This window comes from Tinamus guttatus, unplaced genomic scaffold, assembly GCF_059628265.1.
Source record: "Tinamus guttatus ecotype Peru unplaced genomic scaffold, ASM5962826v1 Tinamus_guttatus_pri_ptg000123l, whole genome shotgun sequence".
Taxonomy (NCBI): domain Eukaryota; kingdom Metazoa; phylum Chordata; class Aves; order Tinamiformes; family Tinamidae; genus Tinamus; species Tinamus guttatus.
The window spans coordinates 996,808-1,017,146 of record NW_028288657.1 but is presented as its reverse complement, the minus strand read 5'-3'; the positions used below and the strand labels follow the sequence as shown (position 1 = coordinate 1,017,146).

Genomic DNA, 20,339 nt, shown 5'->3' with positions numbered 1-20,339 from the left:
CAGTTTAAAGAGGTTAAGAAATGTCACAGAGACCCCCTGGGAGAGATGCTGATGTTATCCCTTAGGATGCAGCTGGGAAGATGCCCTCCCGGGGCTTTTCCCGTCTCTGTCACACAGCAAATGACAGGCAGGGTAACCCCGTGGAGCTCCCAAATCCCGGCGCTTTTTCCCTTAATCTTCCCGGATCGCGTGGCCAAGAGGTGACGGACGCAGCCGGGGTTCCTGCGGCCGCAGGTTCCGTGCTGAGCGCCAGGGCACTCGGCTTCGCGCTCCCTATTCTGCGTTTCCTGCCTCCCCGTCGCTGCCGTCGGTGAGAGGGAAATCCCTCCGCGTGGGGTGACTTTTGGTTCGCATGGGGCATTCCTGGCTTAAAATTGCCTATGCAAAGGAGAGAAAAAGCCTGCTTTAGTAAAAGCGGTAGTTAATAATTCATGTGGACGTTGCCACGGAAATCCAAAGCAGTCAACACTTTTTGCCCAGGGAATACAGCCTGGAAGGACCACAGCGCCAAGCCGTTCTGTGTGGTCCAAATGTTCTGTCCCCTTGTTGAGGGCAGAGTAGACCCCAAAAGGGGAAGGACAAGGACAATCCCAGGCAAATTTGTTCTAGTTCCACACACACACACACACAGAAAGGAGGATTCCCTGTGCTTTACACTCACAATCTTCTCCTCTTTAGCCGGAGGGCTGCGCAGGCACCAGCACAGAGGCGCGTAGGTGATGTTGATGACTCCTATGATGACCATCAGCCAAGGAAATCCAATAGCGCGGACAATCGCACCTCCTGCAGACGGACCTGCATTTTTGGGAATTAAAAACAGCTCCGATGACGGAGCGAAAGGCGCCTTTGGAGCCCGCTGTGATCCCTGGCTCAGCGCTCGTCGCTTCCCGAGGACGCGGCGTGGAGGAGAAGGAGGGAAGGAGTGAGGGACCCTGCATGGATCGTGGTAGGGGTCAGGATCACCCGTACCGAGCGCGAAGCCGACGCAGAAGGCGACGTCGGCGATGGCGTAGACACTGCCGTACACCGACGTGTGGCGCAGGTCCACCAGGTAGCCCATGATGGGCATCATGGAGGAGTCCACCATTCCTGCCGGAGCGAGAGCGGCCTCGTGAGCCGGCGCCTGCCCCGCGGGCTGTGTCCAATCCATGTTGGATCCGCGCTTGATCCGCGTCTGCTCCACGTCCGATCCGCGTTCAATCCGCGCTCGACCCGCGCTCTGCCACTCACCTATGGCGAAGCCGAGCCCGCCATTGGGGGCAATCAGCCCGTAGATGGTCGTGGCCAGAGGCACCTTTGGGAGGAGAGAGGGCAGGTGGGGATGAGGGCGGAAGCCCTGGGTTTCAGCAAGGCCTGTGAGTGCCACACGGACCCGGGAGGCACAGAGCAGCCCTGGGCATCGGCTTGGGATCAGCCTCGCGGCGCCGTCAGGAGCTGCAAGGGGAAGGTTTCCCTGCTCCTAGCCGCTGCCTTCCCGCGTGGCGCTGTGAGGGATCTAGGGAGGCACCGCGGAGCATTTCGTTTAGCTGAATGTGTTAACCATAAAACCTGTATCCTGTGTCAGGTGCCAGGGAGCAGGAAAAGGGAACCCCCCAAGCACCCCAACTGCTGTAAACACAGGACGTTCATAAACGCTTCGTAAACTGTCCTGTCCGCCCGCCGGCCCCTGCCCTCCTGGTGTCCTCACGACTTACGCAGAGGAGGCTGATTCCCACCAGCACCATCCCGACGAGGGCGCAGAGCCACCTGCGGAGCCAGCACAGGGCGGTCAGCACAGCAGGCGCAGGGGACCGCGCGGACACACGCGGCTGGCCCGCGGCTTTCCCCTTACCGCCCCATCCTGTGCGCCAGGGCCCCAAAGAGGTTGGTGCCGATGAGGTAGGATACGCTGGCAGGAAGGAACGCCATCCCTGAGGCGGGAGAAAGCAGTGCACAGTCCCTCCACACTGATGCACACTCCATATCTCCTCAAGCAGATACAGGAGATCATCAAGAATGAGGTGGGACAAGCAGCAACTAAAGGCAGAACTTTTTGTTCCCGCTGCTTTGATCAGCTCGTCCTTCTCTTGTGGCAGATTCTTCCCCTTCCACCTTTCTCCCCTTGTCTTCATCTTTGCTCCCAGAATTGAGGGATAACATTGGTGCTGAAATAAAACGCTTAGGGATCCTCATGTAGTCAAAATTAAATATTTGAACTGCCTGCTAATTTACCAGTTGTTTATTTTTAATATGCTCTCCCAGAGACTATAAATAAAGCTGATTAGCTCTGTTTCACTAAGGCAACTTCCTTATTGAACCACGCTAATTTATGTTTAGTTTTCTTTCCTCTCTTTAACAGCTACAAAACACAGTTAATCTTGAGGGTTTAGTCCGAGCTCTTTTGGTTTCTTCCAGAGTTATGGCAGCAGGCAAACCGAAGCATGGAAATAAAGAAGCCCCTTGAGCTTATAATTGTTCTTTAGGTTGGTGACTTTTGCTTGAGTTTTATAAATCCAAGTTATTCCCAGATCAGAGCTACCTAATGAGCAAATTTATCTGTTTTTTCCCGTATCTAAACGGCGGCTCCTGCCTGCCTGAGCAGTAACTCCATTAGTTGCCTTCTCAGCCTTGCTGCTCCCTGCTTGCAATTCAATTTGGGGACTAAGTGTGGCCCAGGGCATCCCCCAGGCCATTCCTCAGCCAATTGGATTTTAGAGCAATTAGTTTGATTATCCCTGCAAACACAACGCAATCTCCACAGCGCATTTCCCAGGCAGCTGGCGATCAGCGTGTGCCGTCCTGCCCTCCGCGGGACTCTCCAAATGGCCTCCTTTTCCTGCGAGCTGCCCCTGCAGAATCCGTGCACGGCTCCTCCCCGGCACAGCACGCCTATCTGCCCTGCAGGGCACGGGGTCCAACAGGCCCGGCGTGGAGCAGACTTTCCTCCTCCGTTATTGCTGTCGTGGGGAGGCAGATCCTACGCAATTTTCGCAATAACGGAGGGAAAGCACATTGCATAGCACCTGCTGAGGACATTTCCGCTGGAATTGGAGCAATATGCAGCCTGGGAGCGCATATTTCCTTTTAGAAACAGAGCAAATGGGCCTGGGGAGATCATTTAATGCCCCTGGTGCTGCCAAAGCAGGACGTGGACAGAGCCGGGCGCTGCTGGACGCGGCGCGGCGCGCGGCGCGGGGCACGTACCGAGCTGCCACCTCGGGGAGCACATGCTCTGCATCATCCAGATGGGCAGCGTGGGCTCCAGCATGGCCACCCCCGCGTTGGCGAAGCACAGGGCTCCTGGCGGGAGCACATGGAGAAGTGTCACCCCTTCCTCCCCGCGCGGCGGATGCCACGAGCGGGTGTCCCCACGCGGCGACGCCGGGAGGAGCGGGCGCAGACGCCCCACGTACCTGCGGCCACCAGGATGTAGGGGTCCCGCAGCAGGGTGAGCAGCGGGGTGCCCCTGCTGCTCTGTGGGACAAGGGCACGTTGACAAGGGCACTTGTCCTCCCTCTGCACAGGGAGTCCAGGCCTGCTCCGTTCGCAGGATCGCCTGGATTCCTACTCACCTCGGGGGAGACCCGGGAGGGCTGCAGTATGCACAGCTGTAAAGCTACAAGGAAAAAAACACTGTTATTTACTTATTCCTTAAGGCGGCAGCGCTTGGATCCACGTTTCCCTTCAGCAGGACCCCATTCCCCGACGGAGCCCTCAGGGATGCAGTAACTGCCTGTGGGACATCATCCCAACGGGCAGGGAGGGAGCCGGGTCCCTGCGCTGCTTCCACGGAGGTTTGCAGCAAAATTCCCGTTGACTTCAGTGGAAGCAGGAGCCGGCGACTGTGCAGGAGGCGCTTCGGCAAGGCAGGAGGTGGCCAAGAGGCAAACGTTGCTGCTGGTGCCTGCCAGGGAGCCACGGCCGGAGCAGGACGGGAATTACATGTGGGAAACAATGCGGGGGAAACTGCGCTGCCCTTTCCAAAGGCTCTTACCTGCTTCACTAAAGATGTCGTACACTGCGTCCAGGCAAAGATACTAACTTGGACTATAGTTCAATTAGCTTAATAATTCCCTCTAAAAATACACATTCCCGCTATCTGTAAAGTTGGTACTACATGCTGAAAGCCGTCATGACCTGTGTTTGTAAAACAGCAATCTAGGAGTGAACAAAACCCACCATTTACCCCGGCAAAGCCCAATTCATACGTGGCTACGGCAAAGAGATTACACCCTGTGAGAAGGGTGCTTTTGTGCAGAATATGCAGTTCAAAGAGCTTTACTGCACATGCTATTCAGCCTTACTTAAAGCAATCAAGTCATTTATTAAGTAATGAGGGACTTATTCCCAGTATGTTGCTGTGTCATGCCTCTGGTGATGGAAAAAATGTAATTTAGCAATAACAGTTGGAATAACTGATAATGATGGTATCACCCGTTTCGCATTAATCTGCCTCTTCCTTCACACAAGCCCTGCCCCTCGGACAGACATATTTAATCTTTTCATGGGCATTTTCTTTTCAGGTGGATTAGAGCATTTGGCTTCTCACCTCCGTCCAGCAGGGCTAAGAATGCCAGGATCAGAAAGGGGGACGATTTCCCGACGAATTCGTACATGACGCTGCCGAAGGGGGCCCCGACTGCAAGGGAGAGAAGAGCTTTGTCACAGGGCAGTGGTGCTGGGCACTGCCGTCAGCACCCACGGGCATCGATATCCTGGGTTTTATGAACCCCCCGATTGCACAAAACGCTGAATCACGTTCAGGCCGGGACAGTCCCAGGAGAAGGTGCCGGGAGCAGCGGGATGAGGCTGTGGAGCGCGAGCTGAGCGTACGGAAAGCAGCGGGTCATGGCCAGCCAGGAGCTGGAGATGCTCCTGCTGTAAATGCCCTGGTGAAACACATCTACTCACTGAGCACGCCCAAGGCCAGGCCTCCCAGGGCGATGCCCATGGCGTTGCCGCGCTCCGCGTCCTCCGTGTACACGCTGGCCAGCATGCCCAGGCCTGGCACAGACACAACGGGGCTCTGTGGGCATGGGGCACCTCTCGGAAACCCTCCCGGGTGTTTCTTGTCGTTTATGTGCTCGAGGGCTCAGCGCGCTCTGCCCCTGCTCGTGAGGCAAGGCAGGAGCGGAGACTGAACGTGTCATCGTGCAGCGAGCTCCAACGCCCACCTGCAACCGATGAAAACGATGAACCGATGCCCTGGAGCGCCCGAGAAATGAACAGCAAGGTGTAGGTGCCCGAGAAAGCAAACACTGAGGAGAGAAACAGAGCGTCAGGCAGACCCACGCGTGTAGGATGGAGTTAAACCCTCAGTTACCTGCTCACTCGTGGCTGCCATGAAGGGCAGAGCAGAGGGAAATACTCACTGACAGTGGAGAGGAACATGGTGAGGAAGCCGGTGAACATGGGGATGTGGTATCCTATCCTGGAGAGGGGGAAAAAGGGCATGGACTCAAAGAAGATTCCTCAGTTTAGGTCAAGATCTGGATGTTGCTACCTGGCCTTAGCGCACATGTTGCTGTGGGCACGTCCTGATGGGCACAACCTGCGTGCAGTTAAGTGTGCTCACAGGGTGCTTGGGTCAGTCGGTGCCTTGCTGTTGTGCTTAAGTTATAGTTGCACATAGAAACACGAGTGACTGCAGCGAGGACGTACCTGAGCGTTCTCCAAACCCCGGTACAAAGGTACGAAGGTGGCCGGGCTAAGCCGGTCTCCGACATACCTGTTGGTCAGGGGGCCCACGAAGGGGTTCACCATGAGCTGCACGAGCGCCTTGGAGGCGAAGAGCAGCCCCACGCGCACGTTCTCCTCGGCGAGGAACTCGTTGCCCTGTGGGCAGCCGCTCCGCGGCGCCGAGCCGTTCCCCGGGGCGCCGGGCCGGCTGCTCCTCCCCGTCGCCTCCGCCCGCTCCCCGGTGCCGTTGGCGGCACCGTCCAGGACGGTCAAGGTTGTGTTGTCAAAATAGGAGAACAGGGAGGAGAAAGGGGGAGCCTTGGAGGGCACAGGAGCAGCCTCCACGGGATCCGGGGTAGCAGAGCCGTTAGCACCTTCGTATTCCGTTGCATAAAGGAAGGTGGGGACGATCGGTACTAGGAAAAAGAAAGAAAGAACGGGATTTGTTAGTGGTTTTTTTGTCAGTTTAGGGGCTTGGTGCACAATTGAGCTGAGCGTTCCACCTCCCGCGGGAACATCCCAATGGGCCCGAGTCATTTCCAGTCTTACAGGGACATGGGAAAGGCACCGCATACCCATGGCCGTGAGCAGGGACACAGGAAAGGCCCCACGTACCCACGGCCATGAGCAGGGACACGGGAAGGCCCCACGGCCGTGAGCAGGGACACAGGAAACATGTCACATACCCACGGCCGTGAGCAGGGACACGAGAAAGGCCCCACGCACCCACGGCCGTGAGCAGGGACACGGGAAGGCCCCACGTACCCATGGCCGTGAGCAGGGACACAGGAAAGGCCCCACGCACCCACGGCCATGAGCAGGGACACGGGAAAGGTCCCACGTACCCACGGCCGTGAGCAGGGACACAGGAAACATGTCACATACCCACGGCCGTGAGCAGGGACACGGAAAGGCCCCGCGTACCCACGGCCGTGAGCAGGGACACGGGAAACATGTCACATACCCATGGCCGTGAGCAGGGACACGAGAAAGGCCCCACGCACCCACGGCCGTGAGCAGGGACATGGGAAAGGCCCCACGCACCCACGGCCGTGAGCAGGGACACGGGAAGGCCCCACGTACCCACGGCCATGAGCAGGGACACGGGAAAGGCCCCACGTACCCACGGCCGTGAGCAGGGACATGGGAAACACGTCACATACCCACGACCGTGAGCAGCATGTTGTCCAGCAGCAGCGCCACGAACACCACCACGAGCACCAGCGCCCGGGACTCCCTGCGCTCCCGCAGCCAGCGCCACGAGACCTTCTCCACGGGCCAGGGCATGGCTGCAGCTCCGGCCCTTCCTGCTGCTCGAGGCCGACGATCCCTGGTAGCCTTTAAAGAACACGGTCTGCAGAAACGTCCACTGGGAAACACAGGTAACGGGAATCTTCCCATTTCCTCCACAGGCTTTGGTCTTTAATGGGCTTTGAGTCTTATTTCAGAGGCTCTTTGGCCAGGGTAAGGGAGCAGGGGAAGACAGGAAACTCACCGCAGGATCCCCAAAGTTTTATATGAGTTATGACCTCCCACAGCCCGGGCTTCTCCCTTGGGAAAGCAGCTCTCGAGGTCGATTTGCTGCCAAAGAGGGTAGTTTTGTCAGCCCTGCACTTGAAAAAGTAGTCAGGAGATGGAGTGCTCTATAACCCGTTTCCAGTCTCCTGAGACATCTGCTCCCTGCTTCAAGGCATCGTTTAAGTCTTCTTGCGAGGACTCAAAGCACAAATCAAGCCAGTAGCTTATCTATAGTAATCTCTAGATCTGTTACTCCATGTTTGTTCTTTGGAGATTAAATTAGGTCTCAAAGGAAATTCATTTACTTTACCTGTCTTTTCATTTGACCTAATTGAAACGTCATGGCCAGATACAGGACTTAAAAGCCTAACATATGTGATGAAGAGAGGCTAAGAAAAGGATTTCTTGCTAAGTTACACTGAAAATATCAGTCACAAATTTGTTAAATTAGCCCTTTACATTCCAACAGCCCACAGGTATCCCAGAGACTGGGGCAGGAGGAAATAAGCTGAGTCCAAACTGTCACTTTCTCCTGTACTCCTGGTTTTCCGAAAGCCTTAGGGGAGGATATATTGATGGTATAGAAAACAAACAAACAAAACAACCCCACAGCCCTCCCAAACCCCCCGTCCTCTAACATGAGTGCCATAGAAGCCACTGAGCTGGGAAACGGGTGGCTTCCCACTGCACCACCAAGTCCCAGCCAAGACATTCCAAATAACGTAACTGATGCAAGAGAATATATAAAGATACATGTATACACATATAGATTGCCTTCACAGCGATAGTGATAAGAGAGAAAGTAGCATTTAAAACAAAAAGAGTAGATGAAGGTCATGTTTAAATCCCAAGCCGCGCTGCCCCCGTCTCAGTGCAAACCCGTTGCAGAGAGCAGAGCGAAATGAACTCTTACCCCAGCGCTCGTGCAGGGCGAGGAGCCGGCGGCTGCTGCGGGCGGCTGCGGCGCTGCGCTCTGAACCGGCTGCTCCGAGGGGATTTATTATTGCCTTTTATCAGCGGAGGATATGAATGTTCCGCGGAGATTTAATTGGAACCTCAAACAAGGCTCGCCCGGGCCGGCCGCTGCCCTGCGTCAGCGGCACGGCGGCGAGGATGCAGGTTTACCTGCGCCCGTCGCCAGGCTTTTATCAACGCATCTTCCTCCAAGCACCTCTGGGCTTCATCCTCTCCCGCATGGTTTGCAGCTCTGCTTGACCCCAGTGCCTGGGAGTTTATGAGTAACAGCCAGTCGGTCACGGAAAATGGATCTTTAAAATAAGTAATAGTCTGGATCTTGGGCTACTCTGCAGTGGCTGGTGGCCAGTCTTATCTGATGGCTACTCCAGTGCCCTTTCAGAAGTGCCTGGTAATTCTCAGAAGGAAAAGAACATGAGCAGCTCTGCCTCCAAAGGAATACGAAATATTTATGTCACAGATTCACAAACTGAGGTCTGTCCTCAAGGCCCTGGCAAAACTGCCTTTACCTCATCCACGATGCAGGTCAGGTTTTTAGGTTTTCCAGAGTTAAAAGTGGGCTGTCGTGCGTCTGGATAAAAAATTATATCCATGCATGATCAAGGAACTGCAAATGCTGCTGAAAATATCATCTCTTTTAGTCACTAACTTCTGCTTTCTTAAACTTTTGGCACGAAGCTCCCTTTCTTTTACACCAAACTTGATACTATCTCTCATTCAGGATGCAGAGTTTTACTGCATAGAGAGAAAATAAACCCTGACCATATTCACCTTTTCTCTGCTGACAGGTCGATCTGCTGGTGAGGCCATTTATCTGACTTCTGCACAGCCAGGAACTGTTGTCACTGACGCCAGATGAGCACGTCCTACCTCAGAATTCCCTGGTTGCGCGATACAGCGCGAGTAGAAGCCTTTGGACAGGGTTTTGGAGCTGGGATCGCGCGTGCAGGCCCGGACGTGGCTTTGTGGCGCTGCGGAGCACGGTGCAGCACCACCACCATCTGCCGCGCGAGCCCAGAACTGCTCCTGGCACCCGGCCGCCCTGCAGGAAACCAGGACACCCGAGTGTCCCATACAGACCCCATAGAGATCCCATAGAGCCTCCCTGGAATCCCCCTATAAACCCCTAGGACCCCATAGAGACCCTTAGAGATCCCCTAGGACCTCCTGTTGGACCCCATTGACCCCTTAGAGAACACATAGGGCCTCACAGGACTCCACAGAGACTCCACAGAGACCACCCCTGTACCCACAGGCCATGCAGAGACCCCACAGAGACCACACAGGGCCCCATGGGGCCCAATAGGACTATCCAGGACCCCCTACACACCCCTATAGGACCCCCTACGACCCCATAGAGGCCCCCAAGGACCCCCTAGAAACCCCCTAGAGACCCCTTAGACCCACACAAGTCCCCCTAGGACCACATAGTGACCTATAGAGACCCCCTAGGACCCTCTATAACCTTCTAGGGCACCCTAGAAACCCCCTAGTACCTCTTAGGACCTGATAGAGACCTATAGAGATCCCCTAGGACTCCCTAGAAACCCCATAGAGACCCCATAGGCCCCCACAGAGACTCATAGAGACCCCATAGAATCCCCTATAACCGTCTAGGACTCCAGAGGCCCCATAGAGACTCCATAGAGATCCATAGAGACCCACAGGACCCCACAGAGACTGCACTGGACCCCATTTAGACCCCATAGGACCCAACAGAGACCCATAGGGCTTTCTTTGCCCCATAGAGACCCCACAGAGACACATAGGACAACACAGGACTCCACAAAGACCCCCTATAATCCCCTAGCTCCCTATAGGGCCCTCTAGGACCCCCTAGAAAGCCCACAGGATCCCCTAGGGCCCCATAGAGAGTCCCTAGGACCCCCTATAACCTCCTTGGACCCCATGGGACCCATAGAGACTCAACAGAGACCCCCTAGGGCCCCATAGAGATGCCATAGCTACCCCATAGAGCCCCATAGGACTCCACAAAGACCCCATAGAGAACCCTAGGACGCCATAGGGTGCCTCTAGGACCCCCTAGAAATCCCATAGAACCCCCTAACACCCTATAAAGATGCCATAGAGACCCCATAGGTCCCCCTAGCAGTCCATAAAGACCCATAGAGACCCCCTACGACATCCTATAATCCCCTAGGACTCCATACAGATTTTCTAGGACCCCCTATAACCTCCTAGGACCCTATAGGCCCCATACAGATCCAATAAGGAACAGCTAGGAGCCCCTAGAAACCCCATAGAGACCCCATAGACCCCCATAGGATGCCATAAGACCCTGTAGAGACCTGTAGAGACCCCCTAGGGCCCCCTATAGCCCCCTAGGACTCTATACGGATCTCCTCCATCCAGATCCCCTCTCCTTCCTGAATGTTTTTCTGACTTTAACAACTATCCCTCTATGTGTGTCCCAAACTAACCCAGTTCTGGGCTTGGGCAACACACAGCCCTTCTGCCAAGTGCTCCTTGGGGACATTTAGGAAATTCCATGCTAGGAATTTGGTTCTCCTGACTGCCTTGATTTTTACTAAGCAACAGGTAATATTGCAGTATGTAGGCCTTATTTTGGGACAGTTTTTGTCCATATCTTTGTTCTGACTGCAATTAAGCAACTGCAGCTGAAAATATCATTCTTCTCTTTGTCTAAAGACAATGAGTCTAAACGTGGCGCCCCGCCAGCCAGCACTGCTCAAAAATGACTCGTCAGAAGCACCCAGGAGTTAAACCCCAGGCACTGCTGCTTTCCTCAAGTGGGCTGCAATTTTCCTTCTCTGATGCCAAGTGGGGAACGCAATCAAGATGGGTGAGTAGCAAATGCTAAATACAACTCGGGGAGCCAGAGGCGAAGGGAAAGAGACGGCAGCTTCTGGATGGCTGAGGAACTTGAATGCAAAAACCTAAAGCTGAACTGCCACCAAACTGGAATTTTATTATACGTGTGCTGTATAAAACAGTACTTATTTGATTGCTTGAAAAAAATGATTGCTGCTTAGATAAGGAAGTAATAGCAACTGTTTAATAATGCAACACAGCAGAACCGCTTTCCTGGGAGAGAGGATGGAATTTAGCAGGCAGCAGGAGTCACCCTGTGAAAAGGGTCGCCGCCTGTATCTCGTTTGCTATGGCGCTGGGATTAGCAGTGCTTTCCTAAAGGAAACCAAGCTGTCTATAAGTAAACATTAGCGGAACCTTAGAGAGAAATGACCAGAAATAGGAGGCTGTGGTGGATCCCTTCTCACCCCCCAGCTTTGAGCGTGTGCTTCCATGTAAGTCGTGGCCAAGGCGAGATCCTCCCTTAGCTGCAAGGGGGAGGATGCCTAGATGATCTCTAAAGGTCCCTTCCAACCTTAAGGATTCTGTGAAGCCTCGAGTGTGATTTCTAGGAATGTTTCTGTCCACAGGGCGTCTGCCTCGGCATGGGTGACCCGAGCCCTCCAAGAGCTCGTGGTCTGGGCCTCTGCTGGGCTTTAGTGCCTCCTGGCACCGAACACCCTCTGGTTGTGTGTCCGGCAGCTTGGGTCCCACATCTTTGCATCCTGCACACAGGATATGGAGAGGAATGTTCCTGCCGGCGCGAGGGACGATGCACATCCACGCGTTCCTGCACACATCGAGGCCATGGCCTGTGTGACAGGGCCCTGGGCTGCCTGGGGAATCACCCACCCTCCTCCTCCTCCTATGAGATCCCGAGGAGCCGGGGAGCTGGTTTAGCACTTGGGAAAACCACCTCCACGTTTCAGCCCCGGACACTGCCCATTGGAGCCGTCAGGAACCCTTGTGCGTCTCCCCATCCGGCTCCGTTCAACAGGAACGTCTCTCCTTGCCCACCCCATGCTTTAATTAGCTCAAATCCGTGTCCGGTTGTGGTAGGGGCAGCAAGCGAGCGGCCCTGGCTCCAGGAGGGCACTTGGACGGGCGCACGGTTAATCCTGCAGCATTCCCGGAGCCGGAGTGTTTCTGGAGCAGCTGCTGCTCCCAGTGCCACCTCACGTGTTGGCGGGAGGCCGCTGTGACCCGTTTGCTTTGACATCGCTGCACCATTTGTGGCAATTTCTGCACTAAAAGCTGGGGGTTGCCACGTGTGCCCGCAGGGCTGCTGCTTTGGGGGCTGCAGGAGTCGGGATCCCCTTTTTTGTCCAAGCACCGTCCTGATTTCCCCCGGTTTGGGCTCATTTGACGCTGCAGCGCGGCCCGGGGCCTTGCAAGGAGCTCGCAGGGAGGTGGCAGCTCCGCAGGGAAGGACAAGGGGGTCCCTGGGACCCCGGGCAGAGAGGGGAATTTCTGTCCTGGTCGGGGCTGCAGGAGGACTCAGGGCCCGGGCCCTGCCGGTCGGATCCTCCTATTGGGGGAGAAAAGGAAAAAAAAAAAAATCACGTTTATTTTTTTCCCTTTCCGCCCGCCCGCGGCTCCTTCCGCCCCCGCCCGCCGCGGCTGCGCGGCGCCGCCCGGGCCTGGCGCGGGGGAACCGGGACCAGCAGCGGGACCAGCAGCGGGACCAGCAGCGGGGCGGAGCTGCGCGGCGGCACCAGGTGCGCGGGGGACACGGGGGGATTCGGGGGTGCAATGGGGGGTGCAGGGGGGTGCACGGGGTGCGGTGAAGGTGCAGCGGGTGCAATGGGGGTGCAGCGGGTGCAGTGGGGGTGCAGCGGGTGCAATGGGTGAAGTGGGGCGTGCAGCGGGGGTGCACGCGGTGCAGTGGAGGTTTGTGGGGTGCAATGGGGTGCAGTGAAGGTGCAGCGGGTGCAGGGGGGTGCAGGGGGTGCGTGGGCGGGTGCACGGGGTGCGTGGGCGGGTGCACGGGGCTGCCGGGCGCGCTGGGGGCGCGCGGAGCCGCACGCGGCGCTCGCGGGACGCGGGGAGGCCCCGCGCGGCCCCGGCACCCACGCGGCGCCGCCGCCCCGCAGGTTCCCGCCCGCCGCCGCCCTGGCGCTGCGCGGCCCCGGCGGCCCCTTCCTGTCGCCCAACGAGGATGACTTCGTGGGCCGCATCGCGGCCGAGCTGGAGCACTTCGCGCTGCGGGGGCAGCAGCGCAGGTGAGCGCGGCCCCGGTGGCCCCGGTGGCCCCGGCGGCTCCCGGGCCTCCCCCGCGGATCCCCGTGTGCGGCCCCTGCTGCTGCGTCCCACCCGAGCGCGGCCCTCGCCTGGAAACTCCTGAAACGGCCCAAAACGGGAGCGGGGCAGAGCTGCCGACTGTAGCTGCTCTGCCCTCTTCTAGTGAACTCCAATATTTACTTTATTACTGCTTTGCACTTAAACGCGAAGGAAAAGCATCAGGGTCGCGTTAAAATGCGTCTGTGCGGAGGCACCGCGTGCGTCCCGGGGGCGGTTGGCCCCCAGGTTTGGGGTCCCGGGACGGGGCGCCCCGGCCCGCGCTGCCCCCCGCGCTCTCCCTTGCAGGGTGCTCCTGTTCCCGCCGCTGTCCAGCCGCCTGCGCTACCTGATCCACCGCACCGTGGAGGACGCGGCCGCGCTGAGCAGCTTCTCGGTCGGCGAAGGATGGAGGAGGAGGACGGTCATCTGCCACTCGGCCATAAGGTACGGAGCAGCCACGTCCCGCTTCTCCCTCTGGGGTTTTTGCAAAAGCGCAAGGTGCCCTTGGCCAGGAGGGGTGTCCGCTCTGAGGAGCAGCCTCCGCTGAGGACAGAGGCTCCTTCCTTCCCATCCGCTGCCCTCTGCCCACCTCAGCCCTGTTTTGCTGCTCTCCTTTGGCACCTCCTCTCCTCTCTTGCTCCTAGGCTGCCCGAGGAGGCTGGCGAGCAAAACGCGGGCGCCGCGAGGCCGCCGCGGCCGCCCCCGACGCGGGGCTGGGGAGGCCGAGCCCCCGGGCCGCGCGCGGGCGCCGAGGGGCCCGGCGACGCGTCCCGCGCCTGCGTGGGCTCCGGGCGGATCCGGCGGCCGCCGCGCAGGAAGCCGGACAAGGCGCTCTACGTGCCCAAGGCCATGCGCAGGAGAGCGGAGCGGGGCTGGGGCCCGAGGCCGCAGCTCTGCCCTGAAGCCCCGGGAGAAGCGGGCGAGCGCGAGGGCAGCGCGGAGGCCGACGCAGCGGCCGGTGGCGTCTCCTCGGCCCTTGGCAAAGAGCAGGAGCCCGGAGAAGCTGGTGAAGAGCCCGTTTCGGAGGAGAACGGGGCTGGAAATGCCGAGCGTCCTGCCTGCTGCGTGGATGCCTCAGTGCCAGCCGATGGCACCAACATCCCCGGGCAGGAAGGTCCGCCTGGAGACTGCCCTGAAGCCCTTGATTCCAGACACGATGAGAGCCCGAGCGGAGCAGAAGAGGAGCCCAAGAGCTGTGACAATCCCCTTGAGCTGGAAGGGGACGAAGCCCCGGGCCAGCCGCAAGCTCCAGACCAAAGCAGCAGCACTGGCACCAAGGACACGTCCCCGTCACGCGGCAGCGGCGGCAGCACCGACATCTCCGCAGCAGAGCCCGGGGCGGCCTTGCTGGCACTGGAAGCCCAAGATAAGAGCTGCGCCGATGCCGAGATACTGGAGAGCGGCGAGAACCCGGCAGCGCCCGAGGAGCAGAGCCAGGACGCGAGCGCCGGCGCGGCGGAGCGCAGCCCGAGTCCTTCCGCACGGGAAGCCCAAGGGCGAGACTGCGCCCGGGTCTCCCCACACGAGCAAACCCTGGAAGCCCAGGAGCTGAGCGCGCCCGATGCTGTCCACAATGAGGACCCGTCCGCTCCCGACACCCAGAGCCAGACGGATGCCCCCGTGCCGAGCCCGGAGAGAAGGGGATCCGCGCTGGAAGAGGGGCACGAGGAGCGCTCGGGCTTGGCCGACGCGCTGTGGCGCGAGCTGCGGGTGTCCGCGGGCGACACCGGCGAGGAGAGCGCGGCCGGGCACGAGCAGGAGGACGGCTTCGAGGACGACTGCACCGCCGAGCTCTTGGAAGAGGTACTGCTTCGCCGCGGCGCTCCCGCAGGGAACGGCTTTGTGGGAAAGAGGGATTGGCCCTAAAAAATTGGTCTGTGGGAGGAGAGTCTGCGTCTGGCCGGAGCAGGGGCCAGAGCGCGGCACAGGAGGGGCACGGAGGGGATGGAATGGGGCCTGGGTCTCTATGTGAAGTGAGTCCCTGCCTGTGCTGCAATGTTCAGAACAGGAGCCCTTATAAACCCTGTTGTGTCCCAATCTTCCCAGATTGCAGCTCATTTAACTGTGAAGGACATAAGCGTTGAGAAGATCAGTTTTGATTATTCCAGTTACGGAGAAGCGCAGCTCAGCGAAGGCGACTTCAGCCACGTAGTAGAAATCTATGACTTCTCCCCATCGCTGAAAACGGAGCACCTGATGGAAATATTCTCCGACTTCCAGTAAGTGTCTCTCTGAGCCCAAGCACATTGGGGAAAGTGAGCAGAATGTGGGTTGTAAATCGATGCATCTAATTGAAGCAGTCAATTTTATTTATTTTCTGTACTGCAGGAAAATCTTCAAATTCCCTGCTCCCAAACTCACATTTGCCACTGGTGGGTTATCAGATTTTTATTTTTTTCTCCACAGAGGAAGGTTTGACTTGAGATTTGACTTTGGCTAAGAGTTTCTGAAGAGGACAAACAGTTCTTGAGGAGGACAGGAGGATCACAGATTATGACTTTGAAAAGGGCACATTTAACTTCTGTTTCTTTTTCTTTCTCCTCATGTGAAATGGGTGTAATGCATTGAAAAGCGTAGGCGGCTTAGAGGTTTTCTTGTGTGACCTTTTCCTCCTGTTGATAAATACTGTTCTCTCCTGTTTTTAGCGAGAGCGGGTTCAAAATCCAGTGGGTTGATGACACGCACGCCCTGGGCATCTTCTGCAGCGTGACAGCAGGTAGGGAGCCCTGGCAGCGGCCGCGTGCGCTTCGAGCCTCGAGTGCTTTTAGGACCCGTGAAGCTGGAATTGCTGCGTGCAAGCTCTGCTTTGCAAGAACAGCAGGTTTTTAATTGGCGTGGGTAATAAAGAGGACGCTTTCCATAGGAAGAGCCACTCTGATTTATGCTGCCTGCTTAGAAGTTAATCTGTATTATGCTCCTTTGTAATGAGAGAAGCATCCTGTGAGCATACAGCAAATGCAGGGGTGCTTGTGGCCTCCCGGGGACGCCGAGTGCCGATGCCGCTCGGATCGGGGCATTCCCAAAAGAACTTTGTGCAGCAGCCTGTGAGTGTGCGGAGGCTGAAGGCACATGCTCCGTTCTGCATCTTTGGTCAATAATGCATAATTTTGAAAACTTGTTAATATTCTGCTGGGCCTCTTTTCCTGTGCAAGGAATGCACAATGTAACCCTGAGGTGACCAGACTAAATTAATCTGGTTTAGTACTGATTAAGCTCAATTTATTTGGTGTTATGTCTCCTGTACTGATTTTTATATGGTTAAAGCTACCGCAGTTCAGCCTGTTAACTTCAATAATCTTTGTTCTTTAAAGCTTGTCAAGCCCTGGGACGAAGATACCCGTCTTTAAAGATCCGACCATTGATCCATGCCACAAGGCAGTCTAAAACTAAGGCCCTTCAGCGACCAAGTAAGAGAACTGTTTGTTTTTTTCCTCTTTTCTTCCTCTCAGTTTTGCCTATTTTCTGTATCCCAGGCAGTTACGATGGCTAGTTAAATGGAGAAATACATATTAAGGAGCATTATTACTTCATTTTAAATAGCTTTATTAGCACTGCGGATCAGTGCGCTGTTGTCATTTGTGCAGTTCAAGAAGAGCCTGCTGGTGCTTATTTTTTTTAACAGTAGGTTCAGCCACTCCATAGCAGCAGTGTGTTGGAACGGACTTACCTGTAATGTTGCATTCTGCACTGACAGCAAGAAATAACTGTTTGCAGCAGGCAGGAATACCTGGTGTAGCTAAATCTGATGACAGACAGAGTTGTAGAGTGAGATTACATTATAGATTAGTTGGTTTTTGCTATGGCGCTATCTTGTGTAAAGTCTAAGTGAAATGAGTAAAGGCAGAGACATCTCAAAGACCCTAGACCAGCCCAGCAAAAGGTCCTCTGCTCTGTTACCCTGCACTAATAATAGATGAACCAAAATCAATAGCAGTTGCATTTGGTGGCTGATAATAGTTTTGATTCAGTGTCAGATGAAGGAGGAAAAAAAAACTGTTAAGCTTAGCCATTAACATTGTTTTATTTCTTTTATTACCTTGAAAAATCATACTGTAATCAGTTATACGTGCCACAGTAAAGAAATGCCATGAGTCTTGTAGCAGTAGAGACTTTGCTAAACATACAACGATACTGTTCTGTCTACAGTACATTGCAATTGAAACAGATTTCAGTATTATGATTTAAAGGGACACTGTCACAGTTAGAATTTCCTGAGTTTTTAAGATTGCTAGATTTCAATGGAATGTGGAGAAACTGAGGAATTGCTTTTGCACTGCTTCACATCTGTTTTCAGTCAATATCTCACTTCCTGATTCTCTTGCTGTAGCCTGCTGGCACATTCACGAATCAGGGTGCAAACTTCTCCTGGGGAAACCTATATATAAATTTGTTTGAATCCAGTTAAAATAGCACATTTTTCCTAAACACAAATTTGGATCTTAATTAGCTGACAGTGTCTCTTCTTTAAGAGCTTTGTCAAGAAAGATTGGCAGTTTAATTTTCCAAGCTGTGGATGCTTCGAGTTTGTTCCTTTTTCTTTAAGCTGCTGATGGGCTGCCTTTAGTAATAAATCTTCTGAAAAAGCAAGCAAAGCCCAAATTGCTAAATGGATAATAAATTTGCAAACAGTTGCTGATACATGAGTATATAGTAGCCAAATCCAGACTGTTTGGGATTCTGTAAAGTTTTGGAAAGTGGCTTGCTTGTAAGACGAAGTTGTACCAAGCCAGATGATTACCAGAAAACGGAGGTTATTGGTCACTCCTGGGAAAGGGCTTCCCAAAAGCATCTGATAGATTTAGCCATTTTTTTTTTTTTTAAAAAGCAGTTTTTTTTCTATTGCTGCTTTCAACCAATGAGCCGGCGCTGAGGGCGCACGTGGCAGAGCCGAGGGCGCCGCTGCCTTCGCTTGCTCCCGGCGCCTGGACTTGCTGCGAGTGGTTCCGAAGCTGCTCCCGAGCGCCCCGCGGGATTGTTCCCATCTAGGACAGGCCTGGAGCGCGTTCCTACCCAAGTCCATGTGTAACTGTCCCTGCTGCGTGAGGTTTTCTGGGGAAGATGCAATCTGAGCTGTACAGAAATCCAAAGACGGCTTTGGGGAGGGAGGTGATCTGTGGTGATTCCGGGCTGCTTTGGTAAAGACAACAGGAGAGCCAGCCCTTCTGCCGCGGTGCAGGCGCAGCCCCAGCGAGCTCTAACCTCCTGGTGTCTCCCGCTTCTCCCTAGAGCTGCTCCAGCTGGCCAAGGAGAGGCCGCAGACGGACACGGCCGTGGCCAGGAGGCTGGTGACCAGGGCGCTGGGGCTGAAGCACCGGCGGCAGCGCGGCCCGGAGCCGGCGCCGGAGCCGGACAGCGCCGAGCTGGAAGAGGCGCCCGCGCCGGCCCCCGCGGAGCCGCAGGGGAGCCCATAAACTGCACGAGGAGCAGCGATGGCCACGGGGGTGTTCGCTTAGGGCTTTAGTGCTGGCCTTGCTCCCCGGGGGGGCGAGGGGACAACGTTGAGGGAGATGTTGAGCGGGAGCCCCGGGCCCTGCTCCTGTTACAGACCCTTACGGAGCTCAGGGTGGCTCTTGCAGGAGCCAGGGCTGCTCACAAGAAGAAAACTGCTTTAAAAAAGGTTTAAAAATGCACTAGGATAAGGGAGTTGTATGTTGTTGGCCAAAGTTCAGCTGTAAGCGAGAACCGAGCATTGTTTAATGCTTACTTTGTTGTAATGTTTTTGTTAAAGTTTCCCACAAAACTGACTACCATCAAATACAAGCGAATTTCAGGGTTTTCTTTTTCTTATTTACCTACTGATAAAGCGCCTGGCTTGCTGTGGTGTACGGGTAGTAAGGAGAGTTGTCATCCACTGATTAGGAAAAGAAAACTAGAACTTGGCAGGTGCTTGATTTGCACAGAGCCTGTGTTAAGAGATGCTGCAAGGCGCCTCGTTGCAGCAGCAACGGAGCATCCGCCGCGTCTCCGACTCCTCTTCACTGCACAGTCCTGCATCATGAGAACAGAATGGAGTTTTCCAACTTACAGTAGGCTAAAAACCTTTGCAAGGTGCTACCATCTGGGCCACTGGATAAATCACAGAAATACTCTGACAGACATGAGCAAAAGACTTCTGCATTCTTTAAGCCTCACAACATCCCTGTGAGGTAGGTTGTGGAGAGAACAAGTTAGACACAGCTGGTTTCAAGCCCCCCTATAGATTAAAATGGTCAGCTATAATTAATTTAATTTTAGCTGCTTGTACAAGTCTTATGTAAAGGGTAAAAACAGCTTTAGTGCCAGGAAAGTGACCAAGGCCCTCAGCTGTCATGGACTGGACATACACAAATGGCATAAAAAAAAACCAAAACATTTTTCTGGGTAAAATGGGTCTTATTCAAGTATGTGTGTCTGAAACTCTGTAGCAATGCGTGTCCTCAAACAAACAGAGGAGCACACGTAGCACCATTGCAAATGAACCAAGTGTAGAAATCCTTTTAAAGGCAATTTACACAGGCGGTGTGACAGCATGGGTCCGATCCCTGACGATGAAAGCCACGAAGATACCTCTGCAAGGTACCATGGCTGATAAAATGCCTTAACTCTGTTCATCCCTTAAAGAAAAGACAGAGCGAATATCCAGCTTAAAAGGTAGAAGTTAGATGTACGTACAGTTGTGGGGTGAATAGCTTACTGTATAAAGGAATTCACAGTCCAGGGGACTCATCACCAGGAGATGTGCTAAGTCTTCTAGATGTTACAACGCAGCTGTATAGATGGTCTAAGGGAGTTGTAGCTTCGTGGAGCTCTAATGCGCTCGTAGAAACCAGTTCTGCTCCATTTAAGAGGTTGTGCTGGGAGTGGAATATTGAATAGAAAAGTTTCACTGCAGCATTAAATTACGTGTTAGACTGTTCTGCTCAGAAAAAGCTGCCCCCATGTTGTTCCTTTCCTGTATTTATTTGCTAAAATGGAGCAATCGCGTGGCAGTTTTGAGGAATAGCTGTTTTCAAGAAGCAGTGTCACAAATGGAGGCGTTTGCGTCCATGGTACGTTCAAGCCTGAGTCAAAGAGCTTAAAGATACCAGGAATAAGGC

At 55.0% G+C, this 20,339-nt stretch overlaps 2 protein-coding genes across 2 annotated transcripts; one reads left to right on the top strand and one right to left on the bottom strand.

Moving 5' to 3' along the window:
* Positions 1 to 273: 273 nt before the first annotated feature.
* On the bottom strand, positions 274 to 6,945 carry SLC18A1 (solute carrier family 18 member A1). Its single transcript, XM_088521403.1, has 15 exons — positions 6,822 to 6,945; positions 5,708 to 6,074; positions 5,352 to 5,410; positions 5,154 to 5,237; positions 4,891 to 4,983; positions 4,529 to 4,618; positions 3,552 to 3,595; positions 3,393 to 3,453; positions 3,184 to 3,279; positions 1,832 to 1,910; positions 1,695 to 1,746; positions 1,231 to 1,294; positions 970 to 1,089; positions 662 to 795; positions 274 to 378 (listed from the first exon to the last, which is right to left on the bottom strand). Exons 1-15 carry the CDS (start codon positions 6,943 to 6,945, stop codon positions 274 to 276), a joined length of 1,572 nt encoding a protein of 523 aa, XP_088377529.1.
* A 5,881-nt stretch (positions 6,946 to 12,826) lies between these two features.
* R3HCC1 (R3H domain and coiled-coil containing 1) lies at positions 12,827 to 18,674 on the top strand. Its single transcript, XM_088521496.1, has 8 exons — positions 12,827 to 12,873; positions 13,077 to 13,205; positions 13,570 to 13,707; positions 13,908 to 15,066; positions 15,310 to 15,482; positions 15,909 to 15,979; positions 16,575 to 16,670; positions 18,490 to 18,674. The coding sequence occupies exons 1-8, from the start codon at positions 12,827 to 12,829 to the stop codon at positions 18,672 to 18,674; spliced, it is 1,998 nt and encodes a 665-aa protein (XP_088377622.1).
* The last annotated feature ends 1,665 nt before the right edge of the window (positions 18,675 to 20,339 follow it).